Here is a 20,598-nt window from a genome sequence, read left to right on the forward strand (position 1 = left end):
AACTATCTCATATTGAGGAACTGTCTGGTCAAAAGGAATTTTTCATTAAACATCCAACAACTATTTATTGTGTACTTACCATATGTTAGGCTTGGTTGTAGCTCTAGAGGGATTTCAGAGAGCAAGACACACAAATCTCTGCCTACCCTCATAGAGTGGGAGGAGACAGGCAATAAACAAAAGAGATGAGCAAATTTCACAGTAGGTTAGAAGGTCGAAAGTACTAAGGAAAAAAGAAAGCAGGAAGGAGAAAAGGGAAATGGGGGTGCAGAGTGAGGGTAAGTTTTACTTTTATTTAGGGTAGTCAGGGAAGGTCTCTCTGGAAAGGTAACATTTGAGCCAAGACTTAAAGGAAGAGAGGGACTGGGCCATGCAGTTTTCTAGGGGAAGAGGGTTCTGGCAGAAGGAACAGCAAGTACAAAGGCCCTGAGGCAGCAGCGTGCCTGGCACAACAAGGTGGCCAGTGTAGTCAGAGCAGAGTCAAAGGAGGGGAGAACAGTGGGACAAGAGGTCAGAGAAGTACCAGGAAGGCCAGCTCCTTGGGGCCTCTGGGACTTGGGCTTCTCCTCTGAGTCAGATGGGAACCATCGGAGTGTTTTGAGAGGAGGGCAGACCTGACTGGTTTTAAGGATCCTTCAGCTGCCTGTTGAGAATGGGCGGTAACAGGATGAAGACAGAAGGAGGAAGACATTTAGGAGGTTGCTGTGCTCATCTGGGTGAGAAGTGGTTAGAGTCAAGATCTCCTCTGAAGGTGGGCTCATCAGGGCTTACTGACGGATTGCACGTGTGATAGAAAAGACAGATGATTCTAAGATTTTTGAAATGAGATTAACCAGGACCCAAATGATGTAAGAAAGGTTCTGTGAAGGAAGGAGTTTGGGGATCTAGATGGATTCTTTCAGGCTAGAGGACAGATATATACAGACAAGGAAGAAATATGGGGGCAGAGGGGAGACCTGGAGAGCAGGTGTTCTGAACAGCCACAGGGGTTACAGTGGAGGGTAGGAGTCATTACGGAGAGAATTAGTACCTATCAGAGTTCTGGAAGAAAACAGAATGCATAATCTGCTGGGATAGTTGAGGAGCATTAATGATGCTATTTACGAGGGTGTGGGCGGTTAAAATAAATCAGCAAAGGATGGCACAGCACCCTGGGCTGCCTCCAATGGCCATCTGACTCAGAAGACAAGTCCAAGTCCTGGGGGGCCAGGGAAGGTAGGGGTATCAAAACCCCGAGATTGTTGCTGTGTGGAAAGAGGGCTGTCCCTCGTGAACTGTGGCCTCCAGGAGAGGAACAGTAGCCGCCACTAACCTACAGCTTGGCAGGAAGGGAGCTGGGAAAATAGAAACCCACCCCTGCCATCTCCCGCTGGGGCCTCTTACTGGATGAAGCCAGAGGGCAAGAGAGCCCTTAACTGTTAGTGCAGTCAGCTGGGGGTGCAGCAGGGGCAGTGCGGGGGAGGGTAGAGCCTGGAGAGCCCCCCTTGAAAGCCCACCCAGCTTTCAAAACAAGCCAGGAGTTCAGCTTTAGGTGATAGGGACCAAGAACGGCTTGATTAGAGAATATGCCAAGTTGTGCTTCGGGAAATGTAAAAGTCGTGATAGGATTAATTGGGCGGGGAGTCAAGAAGGAGGCTCTTTGGTGACCGAGGGAATGGAGAGAAAGATACTCATTTTTCTGTGATGGCATCATGCTGAGAGAGAGGCATTGTTCAAAGAGTTTTACAGGCATCCTCTCTGGCAGAACTCCCAAACAACGCCAGCCATTGCATGAGCGTGAAAGAATACACGTCAGTGGTTTAGCACAGTGCCCAGGATATAGAAACATTCAACATGTGTTATCTGTTAGCTGTCATCCCCATTTTAAAGATGATTAAAAAACCAAAAACAAACGTTGTGCCACAGAAAAGTTGCTCAACTAGTAAGTGGTGTTCAAACACGGGGGCATTCTGATTCTGGCTCCCACATTCCCAAGGTCATGTCCAACCTGTGTTTTCTGCAACGCCCTGAGAAACATTTCAAAGGAAGAACTGGTAAGTCTTGGAGACGGACACGGGCCAATGCCTGCAATGTGGGAACACTAGGGACCGAAGCCAACAACAAGGGAGAGGCAAAACTGGAGAGGCAAGAGATAAATGTGGAAACAATTTGCTGAGGGAGGCAGGGACAAGTTGCATTAAGGGGACAGCTGGCTGGGTTAGACTTAGAGGGAAGAAGAGGCCCTGAGAGAAAGGTGACACTGCCGGAAGGGGGAGGAAGGGCCTTGGGAATTAGATGCAAGGTCTGCGAGTGACTAGGGGCTGATCCCAAAGTCAGACACCTTCATTCATTTTTCCTTTTAAAATCCTCTGGAAGCCACGGAGCCACTAAGCCCATGCGCCACAACTACTGAGCCTGCGCTCTAGAGCCCGCGAGCCACAACTACTGAAGCCTGCGCGCCTAGAGCCTGTGCTCCACAAGAGAAGCCGCTGCAATGACAAGCCTGTGCACCGCAACGAAGAGTAGCCCCCGCTCGCCGCAACTAGAGAAAGCCTGCGCGCAGCAAAAAACACCCAAAACAGCCAAAAAAAAAAAAAAAAAAGTCCTCTGGAAGTCTCTCAAGATGTTAACTCTTCTATTTCTAGGGATTTATCTTACGGAAGCCCGGGAGCCAGTGTTTACCACATGGTGCCCGCCTTACAGAAATTCAGTTTTTGTTAAACGAATGAAATGATGCAGGGCTTTGGGTGCACTCGAATTCACTTCCATGTACTGATTCAGTTTTGTGGTATCGTTGTTCTGTAGGTCCAACGTCATCTACTTTTTTACATCCCTCAGAACTATGCTGATACTGTGCCTGCATCATTGATGTCTGCTAGCTGAATCTAAATTCAGTTAATAATGGACATTTGCATTAACATATTGGTATTAGAATCTGAATGATGTATATAATTTTCTTTGCATAATCTCCATTGCTCACAGACCGACCTCATTTTTTACTGTTAAAATTGACCCTAATCTACTCTTTAATCCTCATTTTGGACCACTCTCCTATGTGAACTGTTGGAAACAGTCTGGTTTGCTCACCATTTTCCAGATGTGCTTTTCACACTTAATACCTTTGTGACTCCTAAATGGTGACTTGGAAGGTCCCACTGAATTTTTTTTTTTATGATGATTCATCCTTAGGCAAATTCTTAAACTTTCTAAGCCTCAGTTTCCTCATTCTTAAAATGAGAATAATAGAGTCTAGCTCAGGCTTGCCTGTGGTGAGATAATGCACGTATTATGCATTTTCAAATTTCAGCTCTCATGTACTAGCTGTGTGATCTTGTCTAGGCCCCCTGGTCTTTGGGCTCCGATTTCCTCCTTTATGAAATGCGGCGAGGGCAGAAAGCATTCTGCAGTGCTTGTGCTCAGTTTAAGGTAGTGCTGTCCCACCGCGCTTGCAGCTACATGTCCTTGGGCGCTTCTCAGTCTCTCTGGGCCTCAGCTTTCTCAGTTGTGAAGTTAGCGTATTAACAGCACCTGACCGTTGTGAAGATCAGCGATGTGTATCCAGGATGCTTGCCAAGGACTAAAACATCATAGTAGTTCCCTTTTAGTGGAGATGGGTGACAGCATTATAGCTGATGTCACCAGCCATTAAGATCTTCCAACCCTTGCTTACAAAGCACTTTTTCGATAATTTAGTTTTCCATGTAGCTTTCCTGTGGTGAAATTCAAAAGCTATTTCCATTTACCCAAAAGCAAACCTTAGTGTGTGCATTTGGGATGGCTTGGATTCAATTGCGTGAGGGATCCAAACATGATTCTCACCTTATTTGAGACCACTTCAAATAAGACAGGTCCCAACTATGGAGTTGCTGATGGACAGTTTTCTCCCCTTTCCTCCTCTTCATTGTCTGTAAGTGGGAGTCAAATCTGGGTTTCTGTCACTTGACAGCTGAAGGGGGAAGATATTCTGCCTCTTGTCAGAAATCCTTGCGTCTCTATTCCAAACCTAGGAACAGTGCTTGTCATGGACATCAGGGTAAGTTGTAAAGGAACTAGTAGGGCTTGTACAAGGGAAAACTCCTGTCATCTTTTCTGACCTCTTGTAATGGTTACCATGCTGCCCACACCAGAACTGCAGTTTTGGACAATGACCAGTGCTTGGGATATAAATTCTTGTAACATGTTTTGGGGCTTTTACTTTTATGATTTTGCTACAAAATGAAATATGCAACTCCTTCGTCTATCTCTGAAAGGTTAAATTCTCTCCTCTTCATGTCTTTGTTATTTGCTAACTTTGGTAATCTTGTAGCATCAGATCATACTGTCCCACAGGAATACATGCGCTGTAACTTCAACTAATCAAGTTGTTCCAAGTAGTTATCCATTGTAACAATTTAACTAGCCTGGATGCCCTATCTCAGTTGGTGGCACAACCTTGACCTACTAAGCCCCAAACTTGAGATTTTTGTGACTTTTCCTCTCATTCCACTTCAACCTCATCTTGCTGATTGAACTTCCTATTTCTGAGCTTCTTTTTAAAATTTATTTTACTTACATTTATTTTTGGCTGCATCGGGTCTTCGTTGCTGTGCGCGGGTTTTCTCTAGTTGCGGCGAGCAGGGGCTACTCTTCGTTGCAGTGCGCGGGCTTCTCATTGCGGTGGCTTCTTTTGTTGTGGAGCATGGGCTCTAGGCACGCGGGCTTCAGTAGTTGTGGCATGTGGGCTCAGAAGTTGTGGCTCGCGGGTTCCAGAGCACAGGCTCAGTAGTTGTGGCACAAGGGCTTCATTGCTCCGTGGCATGTGGGATCTTCCCAGACCAGGGTTCGAACTGTGTCCCCTGCCTTGGCAGGTGGATTCTTAACCACTGCACCACCAGGGAAGCCCTGAACTTCCTATTTCTGAACCCGTCTCTCTCTCCATCTTTACAATGATTGCCCTAATGCATCTCATCTCTTTCCTATTTTCAGGGTCGACTAAGTGATTTTCCTGCCTCTTGGTCTTAACCCTTTCAAATCTATCCTACAATGAAAAGAATCCTTTCTGGCTTAGAACCCTTCAGTTGTTCCCAATTTTAACTCCCCCCCCCAATTTAAACTTTGATTTAATGGGTCCCATTCATACTTCCAAAGTCACCCCAAGTAGTCATATTAAACTTGAATTCCTTAAACTTGGAATGTTATTCATGTCTTGGCCCTTTGTTGTTCATGTACCTGGAATCCCTTTCCACACACTGAAGACTCAAACTTCTACCATCTCCCCCTCCCACAGGTGGGTTAACCTTCCTTCTTGTCATTCTTTGCAACGATGTAAGCATCATTTCTCCTAAAAGACACTGAAATCTTGGATGGCAAAGCTGTAGCTCATTCCTTCATCTCAATCCCCATCAGTGTTTGCTGAACCAACAGATACAAGAAAAGACTGCTGATGCACTCGTTCAAACACGTTTGGATCGCTCCCTTACAAACATATATAAAAACTTTTGCTATGTGGTGTCTAAATAATTAAAAGCTGGCACGTACAGGGTGCTTGCTGTATGCTAAGAACACATATTAACCCATTACACCCTCACAACCCTATGAAGTAGGCACAAATATTATCTACAGTTTACAAGTGAGGAAAATTGAGGCTCAGAGGTTGTGATTTGCTCAAAGTCACACACTGAACAGCCCGGCAAGGCCCAGGGTCAGTCCCACTCCAGGGTCTGCTCTAAACCACTACCTTTAACTTTTCTATGCTGTGGCTGTTATTCTACTGCGTAGGAATTGGGATTACAATGTCCTCTCCACGAGGACAGTATTTTGCTCGCTGTTGTACCTTAGGATTCCGAATAGGGCTCGTTGGCTATGCCGAGTGAATGAATCCGCAGCCTACCATGGCATTAAGGGAATTTTCTGGACCCTTGTGCACTGCTCCAGCCTCAAATCCTACTACTGTCTTCCAAGAGCATCCTAGTGACGCATGGTTCCCCCCCCTCGCTCCGCCCCGGGTGTCCCTCAAGGGACTGGGCTGCTGCGTGTCTATTGCCCACTTCCTCCCACCCGCCTTCCTATCCGGCTAAGTCATCGCCGGCCTGGACTGCCTTCCCGGACTAAAGAAGTTGACATCCTCAGCGTTGTACTGCATTTTCTTTAACCCTTTCTACAAGACAGCTGGGCTCTCCTAGGACTGCGGCTCGGCCTCATGATTCTATCTTCTTCTACTGCACGCGGCAACGTGGACTCTTAGTAAACGTTTGCTGTGCTCTCCAAGCTACAGAGGCTCAGTGTCCGCGGGCCCCCGGTCCCCACCCCCATCCTGTGACTTCCCCACATCCCTCCTCCACTCTCGGGGGAAAGCTTCTCGGCCGGCCTTCTCTTTGCGGGCGACACGATTCTCAGGTGTAAGGGTTTCGCGTCCTCGAAGCAAGCGATCTTCCGTGGGGGGCAAACACACTGGCCCCAGATGACCGTCCGTGAGGTCCTTTCCGAGAGCCAGAAGCTGGCGACCGCGCCGCACCCGCCGCGCGCCCTGGGATCCCCGCTTCCACGTCGAGGGGGGTCCGCTCCGGCCTTTGAAGCGGAGACCTGTCCCTCTCCCGCCCCCGCCCCCGCACGACCCCCACCCGACCTCCGCCCCCGCCGCCCGCCCCTCAGCGCAGTCGGGCCGCCGCCTCACAATGGCCGGGTGCCTTCTCACCGCGCGCAGGGATCCCGGCCACGCGCGCTCCCCTCCCCCACGCGCCTCCTCCTCCGGGGCTCGGCCCCTGGCGCACATAGTCTCCGCCCTGCGCCCCCTGAAGCGGAGGAGAGGGAGGCGAGGCGTGCTCTTCCAGCCGCGGCCCGATCGCCGTTTGTCCGGTGGCGCCGGCGGCCCCCCACGGAGGAACTACTTTCTCTCCCTCAGGGGCACTACTTCGCGGAGGCGTCGGCGCTGGCGGCGCGCACGGCATGGCGGCGGCGGCGGCGGCGGCGGCGGCGGCGGCGGCGCGCCTGAGGTAGAGACGCCGGCCCGGTCAGGCCTCGGCGCGGCCTACACGCTTCGCTCACCCGCTCCCGCCCCGGCACCGCGCCCGGCCATGGCGGAGTCCTCGCCCGCCCGACGCCCGGTGCCCCTCATCGAGTCGGGTAAGACGCGCCGCCCGCGGCGCCCCCGCCCCGGCCGCGGCCCCCTCTTCGCCGCCGCGCCAGCTCCTGACCCGATTCCCCGTCTCCCCGCAGAGCTGTACTTCCTTATCGCTCGGTACCTATCGGCCGGCCCGTGTCGGAGAGCCGCCCAGGTGAGTGCGGGCCCGCGGGCGGCGGCCGCGCTCCGGCGGTCGCGGCCCCGCCGCCGCCTGGGGTCGCGGGAGGAGGGCGCCTGGCGGACCGGGCTACGGCCCCCGCCCCCCTAACTGCGCGTCTCTTCGGCTGCAGGTGCTGGTGCAGGAGCTGGAGCAGTACCAGGTCTGTGCTGCGCGGCGGCGCCCGGCCCGCCGCGTCCCCTGCGTCCCCTGCCGGCCCTGCCCGGGGGCCGCTCGCCCGGCTCCCCCGTCCCCCGCCCCGCCGCCCCCCGCCCCCCGCCCGGCCCCGCGCGGTGGTCACTCGTGTGCGTCTCGGGTCTTTGCAGTTGCTGCCGAAGAGGTTGGATTGGGAGGGCAACGAGCACAACAGGAGCTACGAGGAATTGGTGAGAGTTTTGACATTTCCATCCCGGTGTTTCCGAGCGCCCGCCCCCCGCCCCCTTTTCTGGTCTCCTTCTGGAGGGGCGAAGTGACCGAGCGGCGCTCGGAGGGGGCGGGAGGGCGGCCTGGGCGTCACCGGGACGACGGGACTCCCCCCTGTAGGTAGTATTTTGCTTTGGGGTGGCCGGGTTTGTTTGGGTAGGAAACGGCTCCGGGGGGCGAGGTGGCGGGGTGGGTCCCCAGGTGCGGTGCTTCTGGTGAGAGCCGGGGGCGCGCCAGCCATTCAGCGAGCTGCTCTCATCCGTGTTTCTCCTGAACCCGACTTGTAACTCGACCTGTGATTGGTCTTCCTCTTTTTGCCCCGCCCATCTTCTCCAACCACTTGTTCCTAGGAATAGAAGCTTCGGTGCCTGAAAGGTGGAGAAATGTTCCTCTTTTTTCCCCCAGCAGAGTAATAAAAAATCTTGGCTGCTGTGAGACTGTGCCGCTCCTCCAATACTTGTGCCGCTGTAAACTGTGCTACACTTGTTGAATGCCTTAGGAAAGTTAATGTGATGAATTTTTACGTTGCTGTTTAGTGTATGTTACTTAACATAGGCTCTAAATACGCAGTTTCTCTTTTTGGAGCACCATTTAACGTAGATTACAGTTCTCTTTCCATTGTATTTTGTCGTCTTTTTTAGTTGCTCTCACAGTATATGATTTGGTTTGATTCACTTGTTTTGTCCTTAGTGAAATAAAACATTTTTCAGGAAAATATTTTTCCAATTTGTATATTAGGACAAAGGATTTCTTTAGTTGCCAGGTCATATTCAGCATCTTGTATGCACAAAACAACTGGGGGGAAAAAAAAAAGTTCCTGAATGATTTTTTACCACAGTTCTAATACCTGCGAGCAGAAGTTGGTAGAATATGATCACCATTGTTGAATTATACAAAAGAACAGAAATAGGGGGATTTGTTATCTGTATGTGAACAGTTAAGTATTTTTTTAAAAACTTAATTGAAGTATAGTTGATTTACAATGTTGAGGTAATTTGTGCTATACAGCAAAGTGATTCAGTTAATTGAAGTATAGTTGATTTACAATGTTGAGGTAATTTGTGCTATACAGCAAAGTGATTCAGTTATATATACGTTCTTTTTCACATTTCTTTCCATTATGGTTTATCATAGGATATTGAATCTAGTTCCCTGTGCTCTACAGTAGTACCTTGTTGTGTATCCATCCTCTGTATAATAGTTGGCATCTGCTGACCCCAAGCTCCCAGTCCTTCCCTCCACCACTCCTCCTCCCCTGTGGCAACCACAAGTCTGTTCTCTGTCTGTGAGTCTGTTTCTGTTTTCGTAGATACTGAACACTTCAGTGTTAACAGTTAAAGTTGGTTGAATGTAACAAAAGATTCTATTTCAATTGTCAGTTTTAATATTTGCCTTCCTAGAGTTTTTTTGAAGCAAACACTTAAAAGTGAATATTTTCAAGCAAGTGAGCTCTAAAGGTTCTGTATCATGGCAGTTTTTATGTTTTCTTGAGTTTGACATTTTGAGACTTAAGGAAATGTTTAAAGGAGTGCTCTGTTTTATTGTTTTACTCCTGTTATTAGGTGAAAACAGTGTTGTCAGTGAAGCAGAAAAGCATTAATATTTTTTAAATTTATTTTTTATTGAAGTATAGTTGAATTACAATGTGTTAATTATTGCTGTACAGCAGAGTGACTCAGTTATACACATATATACATCCTTTTTCATATTTTGCATCATGGTTTATCATAGGATATTGACTGTAGTTCCTGTGCTGTACAGTAGGACCTTGTTGTTTATTCATTCTATATATACCGGTTTGCACTGCTAATTCCAAACTCCCAATCCAACCCTCTCCCACCTCCCTCCCCAGAAAAGCATCATTGACATGACAGTGCAGTCATGCTGCTGAAGAGAAAATTGCTTACATTTTGAAATAAGCATAATGCTGTAACTACTGGAAAAGTTTCTTTAAAAATAGATTTGTATATTTTTTGGATTTTGCTGGTAGAATTGCTTAAAACTTAAAATTCTGCTTTAAATTATTCAGAATCTCTCTTTGTGATATATCCCTATGATGTGGCTGCGACATATGTCTTCTCATTGTCTGGATGATTTGTCTGATGGGTATCCTCTTCCTCCTTTACCTTCCTGCCTCCTCCTCTCCCAGCACTAAATGGTAGAGGATGAGTTTCCTGTCTAGAGAATTATTCTTTTGTCAAGGGTATGAGTAGCTTCTAGTTCTCCAACAAAGTCTCCTTTTTTTAAAAAAAAATATTTTAAGAAGTGTTTAAATATACACAAATGAGAATAATGTAATGAATCTGCATATATCATAAACAAATTCATTAGCAATTTTTTTTTTTTTTTCTTTTGGCCTCACCCTGTGGCATGTGGAACTTCCCTGACCAGGAATTGAACCTGCGCCCCCTGCAGTGGAAGCACGGAGGCATCACCATTGGACCCCTGGGGAAGTCCCCCAATTTGCTATACTTATTTATTTTTTTATATTTGGCTTGAATTGGGCTTCAGAAGTTCCATGCATTGGGCCGAAACTAAATCTCTTTTTATCTTGCATAGTATTTTTTTCCCCGTGCTGTTGATTTACTGAAGAGACTGAGTTATTCTGTAGAATGTTTCACGTATTGGTTTTGTCTGATTGTTTCTTATAATGTTGTTTGTTTCTTTACTTTGTTTAATTTATTCCTTTTTCTCAGTAGTTCGCATTCTTGGATCAGAACCACCTGGGAGCTTTATAAAATCTGGATGCCCAGGCTATGCCCCAGACCAGTTAAATAAGAATCTTTGTGGTGGGGCTGGACATTACTATTTTTTAAAGCCTTTCAGGTGATTCCCATATCACTGTTTACAAAGATACGGTTTATCTTAGACTTGTGACCATGCTGTTATTCCAGCATGTACTTTGGAAGTAAGAATGTTTTTGATACTTCTCAGGAGAATTGAGACTAGTTATCTCTCGATACCTAACCCTGCATTAGCAGTTGGGCCTGTGAATTTAATTGGAATTTTTATGATTTATAGGTGGTGAAGAAAGGGGAAGAGTGAAATAGAAGTATAGAACTGGGCATGGGAATTGGGAAGGACTAGGTTTGTAAAAGGAGGGGTGTATTTAAAAAGGGGAAAGTGATTTGATATACTTTGTGATTGAGTAACATGATAGATCAATTTTTGTAGGCAATCTCTTAACCAGAAAAAAAAAACATCAGAAGATTCGTATAGTGTAGCCTATCATTAGGGGATTTATCGTCATTAAGTTGTCATTTATTTATTTTTGGCTGCGTCCAGTCTTCGTCGCTGTGTGTGGGCTTTCTCTGGTTGTGGCAAGCGTTGCGGTGACTTCTGTTGGTGCACAGCACGGGCTCCAGGCGCGTGGGCTTCAGTAGTTGCAACACGCAGGCTCAGTAGTTGTGGCTTACGGGCTCTAGAGCGCAGACTCAGTAGTGGTGGCGCACGGGCTTAGTTGCTCCGCGGCATGTGGGATCTTCCCGGACCAGGGCTCGTGTCCCTTGCATTGGCAGGCAGATTTTTAACCACTGTGCCACCAGGGAAGTCCCTTGATATATATATATTTTAAAACAATGTTTGAGTAGGCCTTTTGTGTGAGGGAAAGTCTTCAGAGTTATTTGTATTGAAATCAGTATCTGGTTTATTAGAATTGTAAGTGGTCATAGTTTTTAAACTTTTACGTTCATTTACAAATTTTAGAAGTCTAGTAACATATAGAAACAAGTATATTTGTTTTTACATTTTGATTAGTGTTTAATTTGTCACAAGAATTAAATCTTAAAATATTTAACACCAACTTAATATTGTTAATTAAATTTCCTTGGGGGTTTCCACACTATATATGCAAATAGATGATGATTTTAATCTATAGATGTCTCAAGATGGCAAACATAAGATCTAAGCATAATCTTTCTAAGAATTTAACTGTTGTAAGTATATTTTACTTATTTATTTATATTTTTGCCTGCTCCATGCAGCACGCGGGATCTTAGTTCCCCAACCAGGGATCGCACCTGTGCCCCCTGCAATGGAAGTGCAGAGTCCTAACTACTGGACCACCAGGGAATTCTCAGTATATTTTTATTTTATTTTATTTTATTTATTTATTATAAATTCATTTTAATTTATTTATTTTTGGTTGCCTTGGGTCTTTGTTGCTGCGTGCGGGCTTTCTCTAGTTATGGCGAGCGGGGGCTACTCTTCTTTGTGGTATGAGTGCTTCTCGTTGTGGTGACTTCCCTTGTTGCGGAGCACGGGCTCTAGGCCTGTGGGCTTCAGTAGTTGTGGCATCTGGGCTCACTAGTTGTGGCGCATGGGCTTAGTCGCTCCGCGGCACGTGGGATATTCCTGGACCAGAGTTCGAACCCGTGTCCCCTGCATTGGCAGGTGGATTCTTAACCATTGTGCCACCCGGGAAGTCCTATTTTATTTATTTTTATTTTAAAAAATTATTTATTTATTTGGCAGCATCGGGTCTTAGTTGCAGCATATGGGATCTCTCATTGTGGCGCGCGGGCTCCAGAGCTTGCGGGCCCAGTAATTGTGGTGCGTGGGCTTAGTTGCCCAATCAGGGATCGAACCCATGTCCCCTGCATTGGAAGGTGGATTCTTACACACTGGACCACCAGGGAGTCCCGTAAATGTATCTTAAATTTATTGTAGCAAATTATTCTTTTTTACTCTTACAAACATTAAAAATAGTTCAGTTATTACAAAACTTGTTACTATATCAGAATAACTGTAACTTGCACAAGTGTATCCATACTTCTTTTCTTCATCTCTACTTATTTGTCAGCCTTCCTCGGTTTATGAATTCACTGTCCAAACCAAGGGGAGAGTGGTATTACCATCTTGAGCTCCCTACTGGATTAAGGACTCAGGTTATGATTGAAGATTATGACTCAAGTCTTGAAATTTGGGTGCACTGCCACATAGACTCTACTGTAGTCTCAAATTGAGCCTTTTTTTAAAAAATAGCAAGGCTACTTATTTACCCATTTAAAACAAAACAACTCCTGGGACTTCCCTGGCGGTCCAGTGGTTAAGAATTCCCTCTTCCACTGTAGGGGGCATGGGGTCGATCCCTGGTTGGGGAACTAAAATCCCATATGCTCTACTGCACGGCCAAAAATAAATAAATAAAACTCTGTTTTCCCCACCTGTATTGCAATTAGTCACATTACCATTTTATTTTCATTGTGGGATTCTAAAGACCCTTCATCCTGAGTGCAGCTTATTTCTTTCCTCTCTGTAGGGATTCTGCATTTTCTTTGTACTTGACTATAGAGATCTGTCATTCTACAGGCATTTCATTGACAACACTTGGGAACACTTAATGATCATGGTAGTGTGATGATAAGGTACAGTCTAGCGATAGAGCAGTATTAAATCAGAAATTTGGGTTTTGGTGCCAGGTGGCTAGGCTGTAATCTTGACTTTTTAGCATTACTTACTAGATGTTCTAAGGCAGATTATTTAATCTCTACCTCAGTTCCTCGATCTGCAAGACAAGGGTAATAATAATTGTATCAAAGTGTTGTTGTGAACCTTATATGGAAATAAATGATTTTGCAGTGTTTATTAGTAACAATGTTGATAGGACAGTAAGTCATAATATTGTTAGACTTCCCCTTCACCTAATTTATATTTGTAGGGTCTTATGAAATAACAAAATGCAGTCTTTATGAGCTCTAACACTTGTATGAATGATACCTGGTATTCACCCTTATGGATGACCACAGAGTAGGAAGGGGAACGGCAGTCTCTATACCTTAGTGCTGAGTAACGGTAGTGGTGTCACTATCTGAGTCACTTAGCCTTGACTCTGCTACTTTATTATTTATTTATTTATTAATTTTTTGGCTGTGTCGGGTCTTAGTTGTGGCGCACAAACTCTCTCTAGTTGTGGCACACAGGCTCAGCAGTTCGCACGGCCTTAGTTGCCCCGTGGCTTGTGGGATCTTTGTTCCCCAACCAAGGATGGAACCCGCATCCCCTGCATTGGAAGGCGGATTATTAACCACTGGACCACCAGGGAAGTCCCTTGACTATGCTACTTTAAAAGAGAATAGTTATTAGTTACTTTGTTTTCATAGGCTCATCTAATCATAACAGTTATTTTCCTCTAAAGCAGGGGTCTCTAACCCCTGTGCTGCAGACTGGTACCTGTCTGAGGCCAGTTAGGAACTGGGCCGCACAGTAGGAGGTGAGTGGCAGGCAAGCGAGAGAAGCTTCATCTGCCGCTCCCCATTGCTCCCCATCACTTGCATTATGCTTGAACCATCCCCCCACCAACTCCCCCCCTCGCCACGGTCTGTGGAAAAATTGTCTTCCACGAAACTGGTCCCTGGTGCAACAAAGGTTGGGGACCGCTGCTCTAAAGGACAAAGGTCATGTGACGTTTTTCCTTTCAAATTGTCTAAATCCTTACAGATTTTAAAAAATCTCCTCCCTATGTGGAGTTATCTGTCTCTCTTTTTTTTATCCTTAGTTCTTTACTTTGAAGCTATGTTATTAGGTGCACACAAATTCCAAACTTATCTTCCTGTTTAGTTGATCCCCCTCCTTCTTTCAAATGGACTTAATTTTTTAGAGCAGTTTTGGGTTCATAGCAGAATTGAGTGGAAGATACAGAGATTTCCCATATACTCCTGCTCCCATAAATGCATAGTCTCCCTCATTATCAACATCTCCCACCAGAGTGGTACATTTATTGCAGTTGATGACTATTTTGACATACCATGCTCATCCAAAGTCTATAGTTTATGTTAGTGTTCTCTTACATTTACATTCAGTGCTCTTGGTATTGTACAGTCTGGGTTTGGACAAATGTACAATGACATGTATCCACCAATATAGTATCATAGAGTAATTTTACAGCCCTAAAAGTCCTTTGTGCTCTGCCTAAATATCCGTCCCTTCCTCCCTTCCTCCCTCCCACTGATGTTTTTGCTGTCTCCATAGTTTCACCTTTTCCAGAATTTGACCCGTATTTTATTTTTATTATTTTAAAATTTATTTATATTATTTTTATTTATTTTTGGTTGCATTGGGTCTTTGTTGCTGCACACGGGTGTTCTCTAGTTGTGGTGAGTGGGGGCTACTCTTTGTTGCGGTGTGTGGGCTTCTCATTGCGGTGGCTTCTCTTGTGGAGCACAGGCTCTAGGCACGCAGGCTTCAGTAGTTATGGCTTGCGGGCTCTACAGCGCAGGCTCAGTAGTTGTGATGCATACGCTTAGTTGCTCCACGGCATGTGGGATCTTCCTGGACCAGGGCTTGAATCCATGTCCCCTTCACTGGTAGGCGGATTCTTAACTGCTGCGCCACCAGGGAAGCCCTGACCCTTTTTTTAAAAATTAGGAAGTACTCTCTCTTCATACTTCTTGCCTTAAAGTCTAACATTGCCTCGTGTTATTGTAGCCAGCCCAGCTTTCTTTTGGTTAGCGATGGCATAGTATTTTTTTTTTTTTTTATCCTTTTACTTTTGGTATTCCTGGGGTCTCATTTTTAAAGTGTGTCTCCTGAAACAGCATGTAGTTTTATTCAGTCTTTTAGTTGGAGTGTTTAAACCATTTGTATTTAATATAATTACTTAAACATGATTGTGTTAGACCTACCAAGTATCTGTTTTATATATGTCCCATTTATTTTTCCTCTCTTACTTTCTTTTGGATTAAGCAGCTGTTATTCTATTTTTTTTATTGCTTTTCCATAATATATCTTTTTATTGTTTTAGTGGTTACCCTAGAGATTATAATATGCATTACCATTTACTTTAGGTACTTTAACCACTTCTCATATAAATGGAGTTAAAACTATTAGTTGTCACCCTCTTGTCCTTTGGGCTATTAGCATATTTTACTTTTACATATGTTATAAATTTTTCCAGATGTTATTGTAGTTGTTTTATTTTATTTTTTTTGGCCACACTGCACAGCATGCAGGATCTTAATTCCCTGACCAGGGATCATACCCGCATACCCTGCATTGGGAGTGCGGAGTCTTAACCACTGGACCACCAGGGAAGTCCCTGTAGTTGTTTTAAAGTCAATTTTCATTTGCTTATCCACCTGTATATCTTTCCTGGTATTTTTAATTCCTTCCTGTCTTTCCATGCTTCTTATATGTGATTATTTTTTCTTCAGTCTCCACAACTTATTTTGGCATTTCTTTTAATGAAAGTTTGTTGGCAGTGACTTCAGTTTTCCTTTTTCTTTCTTTCTTTTTTTTTGGTTTGAAAACGTCTTTGTTTTGACTTTATTTTTAAAAAATATTTATTTTTTTGATTTATTTATTTTCTTAATTTTTGGCCGTGTCTGGTCTTAGTTGGCGGCACGTGAGATCTTTCATTGTGGCGTGCGGTCTCTTTGTTGCGGTGCTCAGGCTTCTTTGTAGTTGTGGCGTGTGGGTTTTCTCTCTCTAGTTGTGGCTCATGGGCTCCAGGGCACGTGGGCTCTGTAGTTTGCGGCATTCGGCCTCTCTCATTGAGGTGCGTGAGCTCAATAGTTGTGGCGCGTGGGCTTAGTTGCCTTGCAGTGTGTGGGATCTTAGTTCCCCGACCAGGGATTGAACCCGCCTCCTCTTCATTGGAAGGCAGGTTCTTTACCAGTGGACCATCAGGGAAGTCCCTTGACTTTATTTTTAAGGTATTTTTTTTTATTTTTAAATAATTTTTACTCATTATTATTAAAAAAATATTTTTTAAAAATTCTTTTCATTTATTTTTGGCTGTGTTGGGTCTTTGTTGCTGCGCGCTGGCTTTCTCTAGTTGTGGCGAGTGGGGGCCACTCTCGGTTGTGGTGTGCAGGCTTCTCGTGGTGGCTTCTCATTGCAGAGTATGGGCTCTAGGTGCACGGGCTTCAGTAGTTGTGCGCAGGCTCAGTAGTTGTGGTGCACGGGCTTAGTTGCTTTGCGGCATGTGGGATCCTCCTGGACCAGGGCTCGAACCTGTGTCCCCTGCATTGGCAGGCAGATTCTTAACCACTGCGCCACCACAGAAGCCCAGATTTTTTTAAAATTAATTAATTAATTAGTTTGTTTTTTTTGACTGTGTTGGTTCTTCGTTGTTGCGCGTGGGCTTTCTCTAGTTGCGGCGAGCAGGGGCTACTCTTCCTTGCAGTGTGTGGACTTCTCATTGTGGTGGCTTCTCTTGTTGTGGAGCACGGGCTCTAGGCACGCAGGCTTCAGTAGTCGTGGCACGTGGGCTCAGTCGTTGTGGTTCGTGGGCTCTAGAGTGCAGGCTCAGTAGTTGTGGTGCATGGGCTTAGTTGCTCCATGGCATGTGGGATCCTCCCGGGCCAGGGCTCAGACCGATGTCTCCTGCATTGGCAGGCGGATTCTTAACCACTGTGCCACCAGGGAAGCCCCCCAGATTTTTTTTGTTTTTAAGCTGTGAAATTCTGGTTGGTTGGTTGGTTCTGGTGTTTTTTTCTTTCAGCACATTAATAGTGTAAAGCCAGCAGTCTTACTATTGCTTCTTTCAAGATAATGTTTTTTCCTCTGGTTGCTTTTTAAGATTTTCATTTTGTCTTTAATTTTCAGAAGTTTTACTATGATATACTGTAGTCATTATCGATCACTACATAAAAAATTATCCTAAACTTAGTGACTTAAAACAACACAGATTAATTAAGTAATTATTTTTATTTGGTTACGCCACACAGCATGTGAGATCTTAGTTCCCCAACCAGGGATCGAACCCGTGCCCCCTGCATTGTAAGAGCAGAGTCTTAACCACTGGACTGCCAGGGAAGTCTCACAGATTTTTTATTGTCTCTGTGTAAGTCAAGAGTCCAGGCACAGCTGAGCTGAGTCCTCTGTCTCAGTCTCTCTCAAGGCTGCAATCAAAGTGTTGGCCAGAGCTGGGGTTTCAACTGAAAGCTTGACTGTGGAAGGATCTGCTTCCAAGTTCACATCGTTTTTGGCTGGCTTCAGTTCCTGGAGTGGATTGTTAGACTGAGAGCCTCAGTTCCTAGTTGGCTCTTGGCTGCACTCAGCTCCTTGCCACATTGATCTCGCCAACATAACAGCGTGCCTCATCGAAAGATGAAGGCAGAGAGGGCAGTAGTCTGCAGGCAAGACAGAAGTCACAGTCTTCTGTAACCTAATAATGGATGTGTTACTCAATGTTAGTGTGTTCTGTTGGTTAGAAGTAACTTACTCAAGGGGAGGGGATTTCACAGGTCTGAGTACCAGAAGGTGGGAATGTTGGGATCCATGTCAGAAGCTGCCTACCACATGTGCCTAGGTAGATTTCTTGGCAGTTACTTTGCTTGGGGTTCTCTGAGCTTCTTGAATCTGTAGTGTATCAAGTAGTTCACTGTATAATTAAAGTCTCATATGGAAAGCATAGAAGAATAGGGCAGAATAAGTATTTTGAAGAGATAATGGCTGAGCATTTTCCAACATCTGGGCCATCTCTGGGTCTGCTGCTTTTCGCCACTCCCTCTCTTGACCCTGGGTCTCATATTTTGCTTTGTTGTATGTCTCATCATCATTTTTTTTTTTTTTTTTTTTTTTTTTTTGTGGTACACGGTCCTCTCACTGTTGTGGCCTCTTCCGTTGTGGAGCACAGGCTCCGGACGCGCAGGCTCAGCGGCCATGGCTCATGGGCCCAGCTGCTCCACAGCATGTGGGATCTTCCCGGACTGGGGCACGAACCCATGTCCCCTGCATCGGCAGGCGGACTGTCAACCACCGCGCCACCAGGGAAGCCCTGTCTCATCATCTTTTGAAGTATACTGGGCCTTTTTGCGTTAAAAGAGTAGTGTAGTTAGTCTCAGTAAAGGATGTGCTTTTTTTCCTCTCTCATAGCTGTTAGTTTGTGGGGTTGGGTCAATCTGATTTGTAGCTGATCATTTCTGGCCTTTGGTGCAGCTTTAGTTGCATTCACTTCATAACTGGCTTCACGTGTTTTGAGGGTGGGATTGAGACTCTTGCAGCAGAGTTTGGAATTTGGGCACCAGTGAGATTCTTTTTTTTAAAATTAATTAATTATATTTACTTTTGGCTGCGTTGGATCTTAGTTGATGGCATGCGGGATATTCGTTGAGGCATGTGGGATCTTTCTTTGCGGTGCACGGGCTTCTCTAGCTGTGGCATGCGGGTTTTCTCTTCTCTAGTTGTGGCACGTGGGCTCTGTAGTTGTGTGCGGGCTCTCTAGTTGAGGCGCATGAGTTCAGTAGTTGTGGTGTGTGGACTTAATTGCCCTGCGGCATGTGGGATCTTAGTTCCCTAACCAGGGATCGAACCTGTGTCCCCTGTATTGTAAGGTGGATTCTTTACCCCTGGACCACCAGGGAGGTCCCACCAGTGAGATTCTTGAGAGGTCTATACTTTATAGCTGAGTTGCCAGCTTTCCAAATTTGTAAGATCTTGCGCTATTTTATAGTCCAGTTGCCTACATTTTGGTTCACGAAGAGTTCTCTTTGCTCTCCAGTTCTACTTTGTTGTCCTATCCCTAGCCAGCTGCTCTGCATCCAGTTTTTGGCCCTGTGCAGATGGTGAAAGCCTGTGGAAGGGAACTGGCATGGGTGCAACTCACTCTGAGGAGGCTCCTTAGTGTTCTAATCAGTCGTCAGCCCACAGGTGGCTGTTTAAAAATTTGACAGATTTTTCCTTTTTCCTTATGTCTGTGTCAGTTCTTCCTGCCTGTCTGCTATGGATGAAAACAGCTGTGAGTGTTTTTTCTGTTCACAGAAGGGCTCATCAGTTTCTGGGGTACAGTTAATTTAGATTTGTTTCCTTAGCCCTGTGAAGGGGGTAGATAATCCAGCTTGTTCTCATTTTTAAGGTGAGAGCAATGGTTTTTCTTGCATTATCTCCTTTGAAATAGTTGGAATAGATAAATGATTACTTTTGACTTTTAAAAATTATGTGGCACAGGAATTTCCTGGTGGCGCAGTGGTTAAGAATCCACCTGCCAATGCAGGGGACACAGGTTTGAGCCCTCGTCCAGGAAGATCCCACATGTTGCGGAGCAACTAAGCCCATGCACCACAACTACTGAGCCTGCGCTCTGGAGCCTGCGAGCCACAACTGCTGAGCCCCCCACGCCTAGAGCCCATGCGCCGCAACAAGGGAAGCCACTGCAATGAGAAGCCCACACACCGCAACGTAGAGTAGTCCCCGCTCGCCCCAATTAGAGACAGCCCGCACGCAATGAAGACCCAACGCAGCCAAACATATTTTTTTTTTTTTAATTTATGTGGGACATACAACCACCTGTAGTTATTTGTAGGTACAGCTAATTATATTTCTTGGCACATAGTAGTCTCTCAGTATTTATCGAAATAATTAATGTTTAATGCTTAGTATATTTTTTTACTGAGAACCAGTCATTAACAGTTTGGTTATTAAATAGTGTTTTGTCTGATCTTTGATTTCTTAAAATTTCTCTAAGAAGTGTACTTCATTTGTAGGGCAGTTAGGGCAGTGTTTAGCACCGAATGGTCATGAGATACATGGAAGTTTTACGTCCCTTTTTTTTTTTTTTAAAGCTCCTTAATCCATTTCATTAGGAACCTACAAAATAGAATTTTTCAATGATTGTTTATTATCTTTCCTTTTTTATATGGAAATGGGGAAATGGCATTTTTTTTTAATTATGTGTATTCAAATGATGGTGTTTTAAATCACACGGAACAACAAGAACAAAATCTTGATAAAACAAGAAATGGGAGAAATAAAAACTGATTTCTGAACCAAATGTGTACTTAAACACTAGTGAATCACTGGGAAATGTAGTCATGGACTAGGTAAGCTCCATGTGAAGAAAACATATAGGAATTCAAAAGCGTTATAGCACATACTCTTTGTTTTTTAAATAGATAGGCCTCAAAGTTTTTTTTTTATAGCACATCTTTTTAAAATAAATTCTCACTTTTCTTTTTTGGCTACATTGGGTCTTCGTTGCTGCGCGCGGGCTTTCTCTTGT

General features: G+C 45.2%; 1 protein-coding gene across 1 annotated transcript in view; it reads left to right on the forward strand.

Annotated features, from left to right (window-relative positions):
* The first annotated feature begins 6,927 nt into the window (after positions 1-6,927).
* The window catches only part of BRWD1 (bromodomain and WD repeat domain containing 1), a 118,285-nt gene continuing 104,614 nt past the window's right edge, over positions 6,928-20,598 (forward strand). The window contains exons 1-4 of the mRNA XM_029215531.1: positions 6,928-7,080; positions 7,174-7,232; positions 7,369-7,398; positions 7,562-7,621. Coding sequence (XP_029071364.1) covers positions 7,032-7,080; positions 7,174-7,232; positions 7,369-7,398; positions 7,562-7,621 — 198 coding nt within the window. The 5' untranslated portion in view covers positions 6,928-7,031. The remainder of the gene's footprint in view (positions 7,081-7,173; positions 7,233-7,368; positions 7,399-7,561; positions 7,622-20,598) is intronic.

Source organism: Monodon monoceros, unplaced genomic scaffold (assembly GCF_005190385.1).
Source record: "Monodon monoceros isolate NGI ecotype Baffin Bay Population unplaced genomic scaffold, NGI_Narwhal_1 Super_Scaffold_11, whole genome shotgun sequence".
In the NCBI taxonomy this organism is placed as follows: domain Eukaryota; kingdom Metazoa; phylum Chordata; class Mammalia; order Artiodactyla; family Monodontidae; genus Monodon; species Monodon monoceros.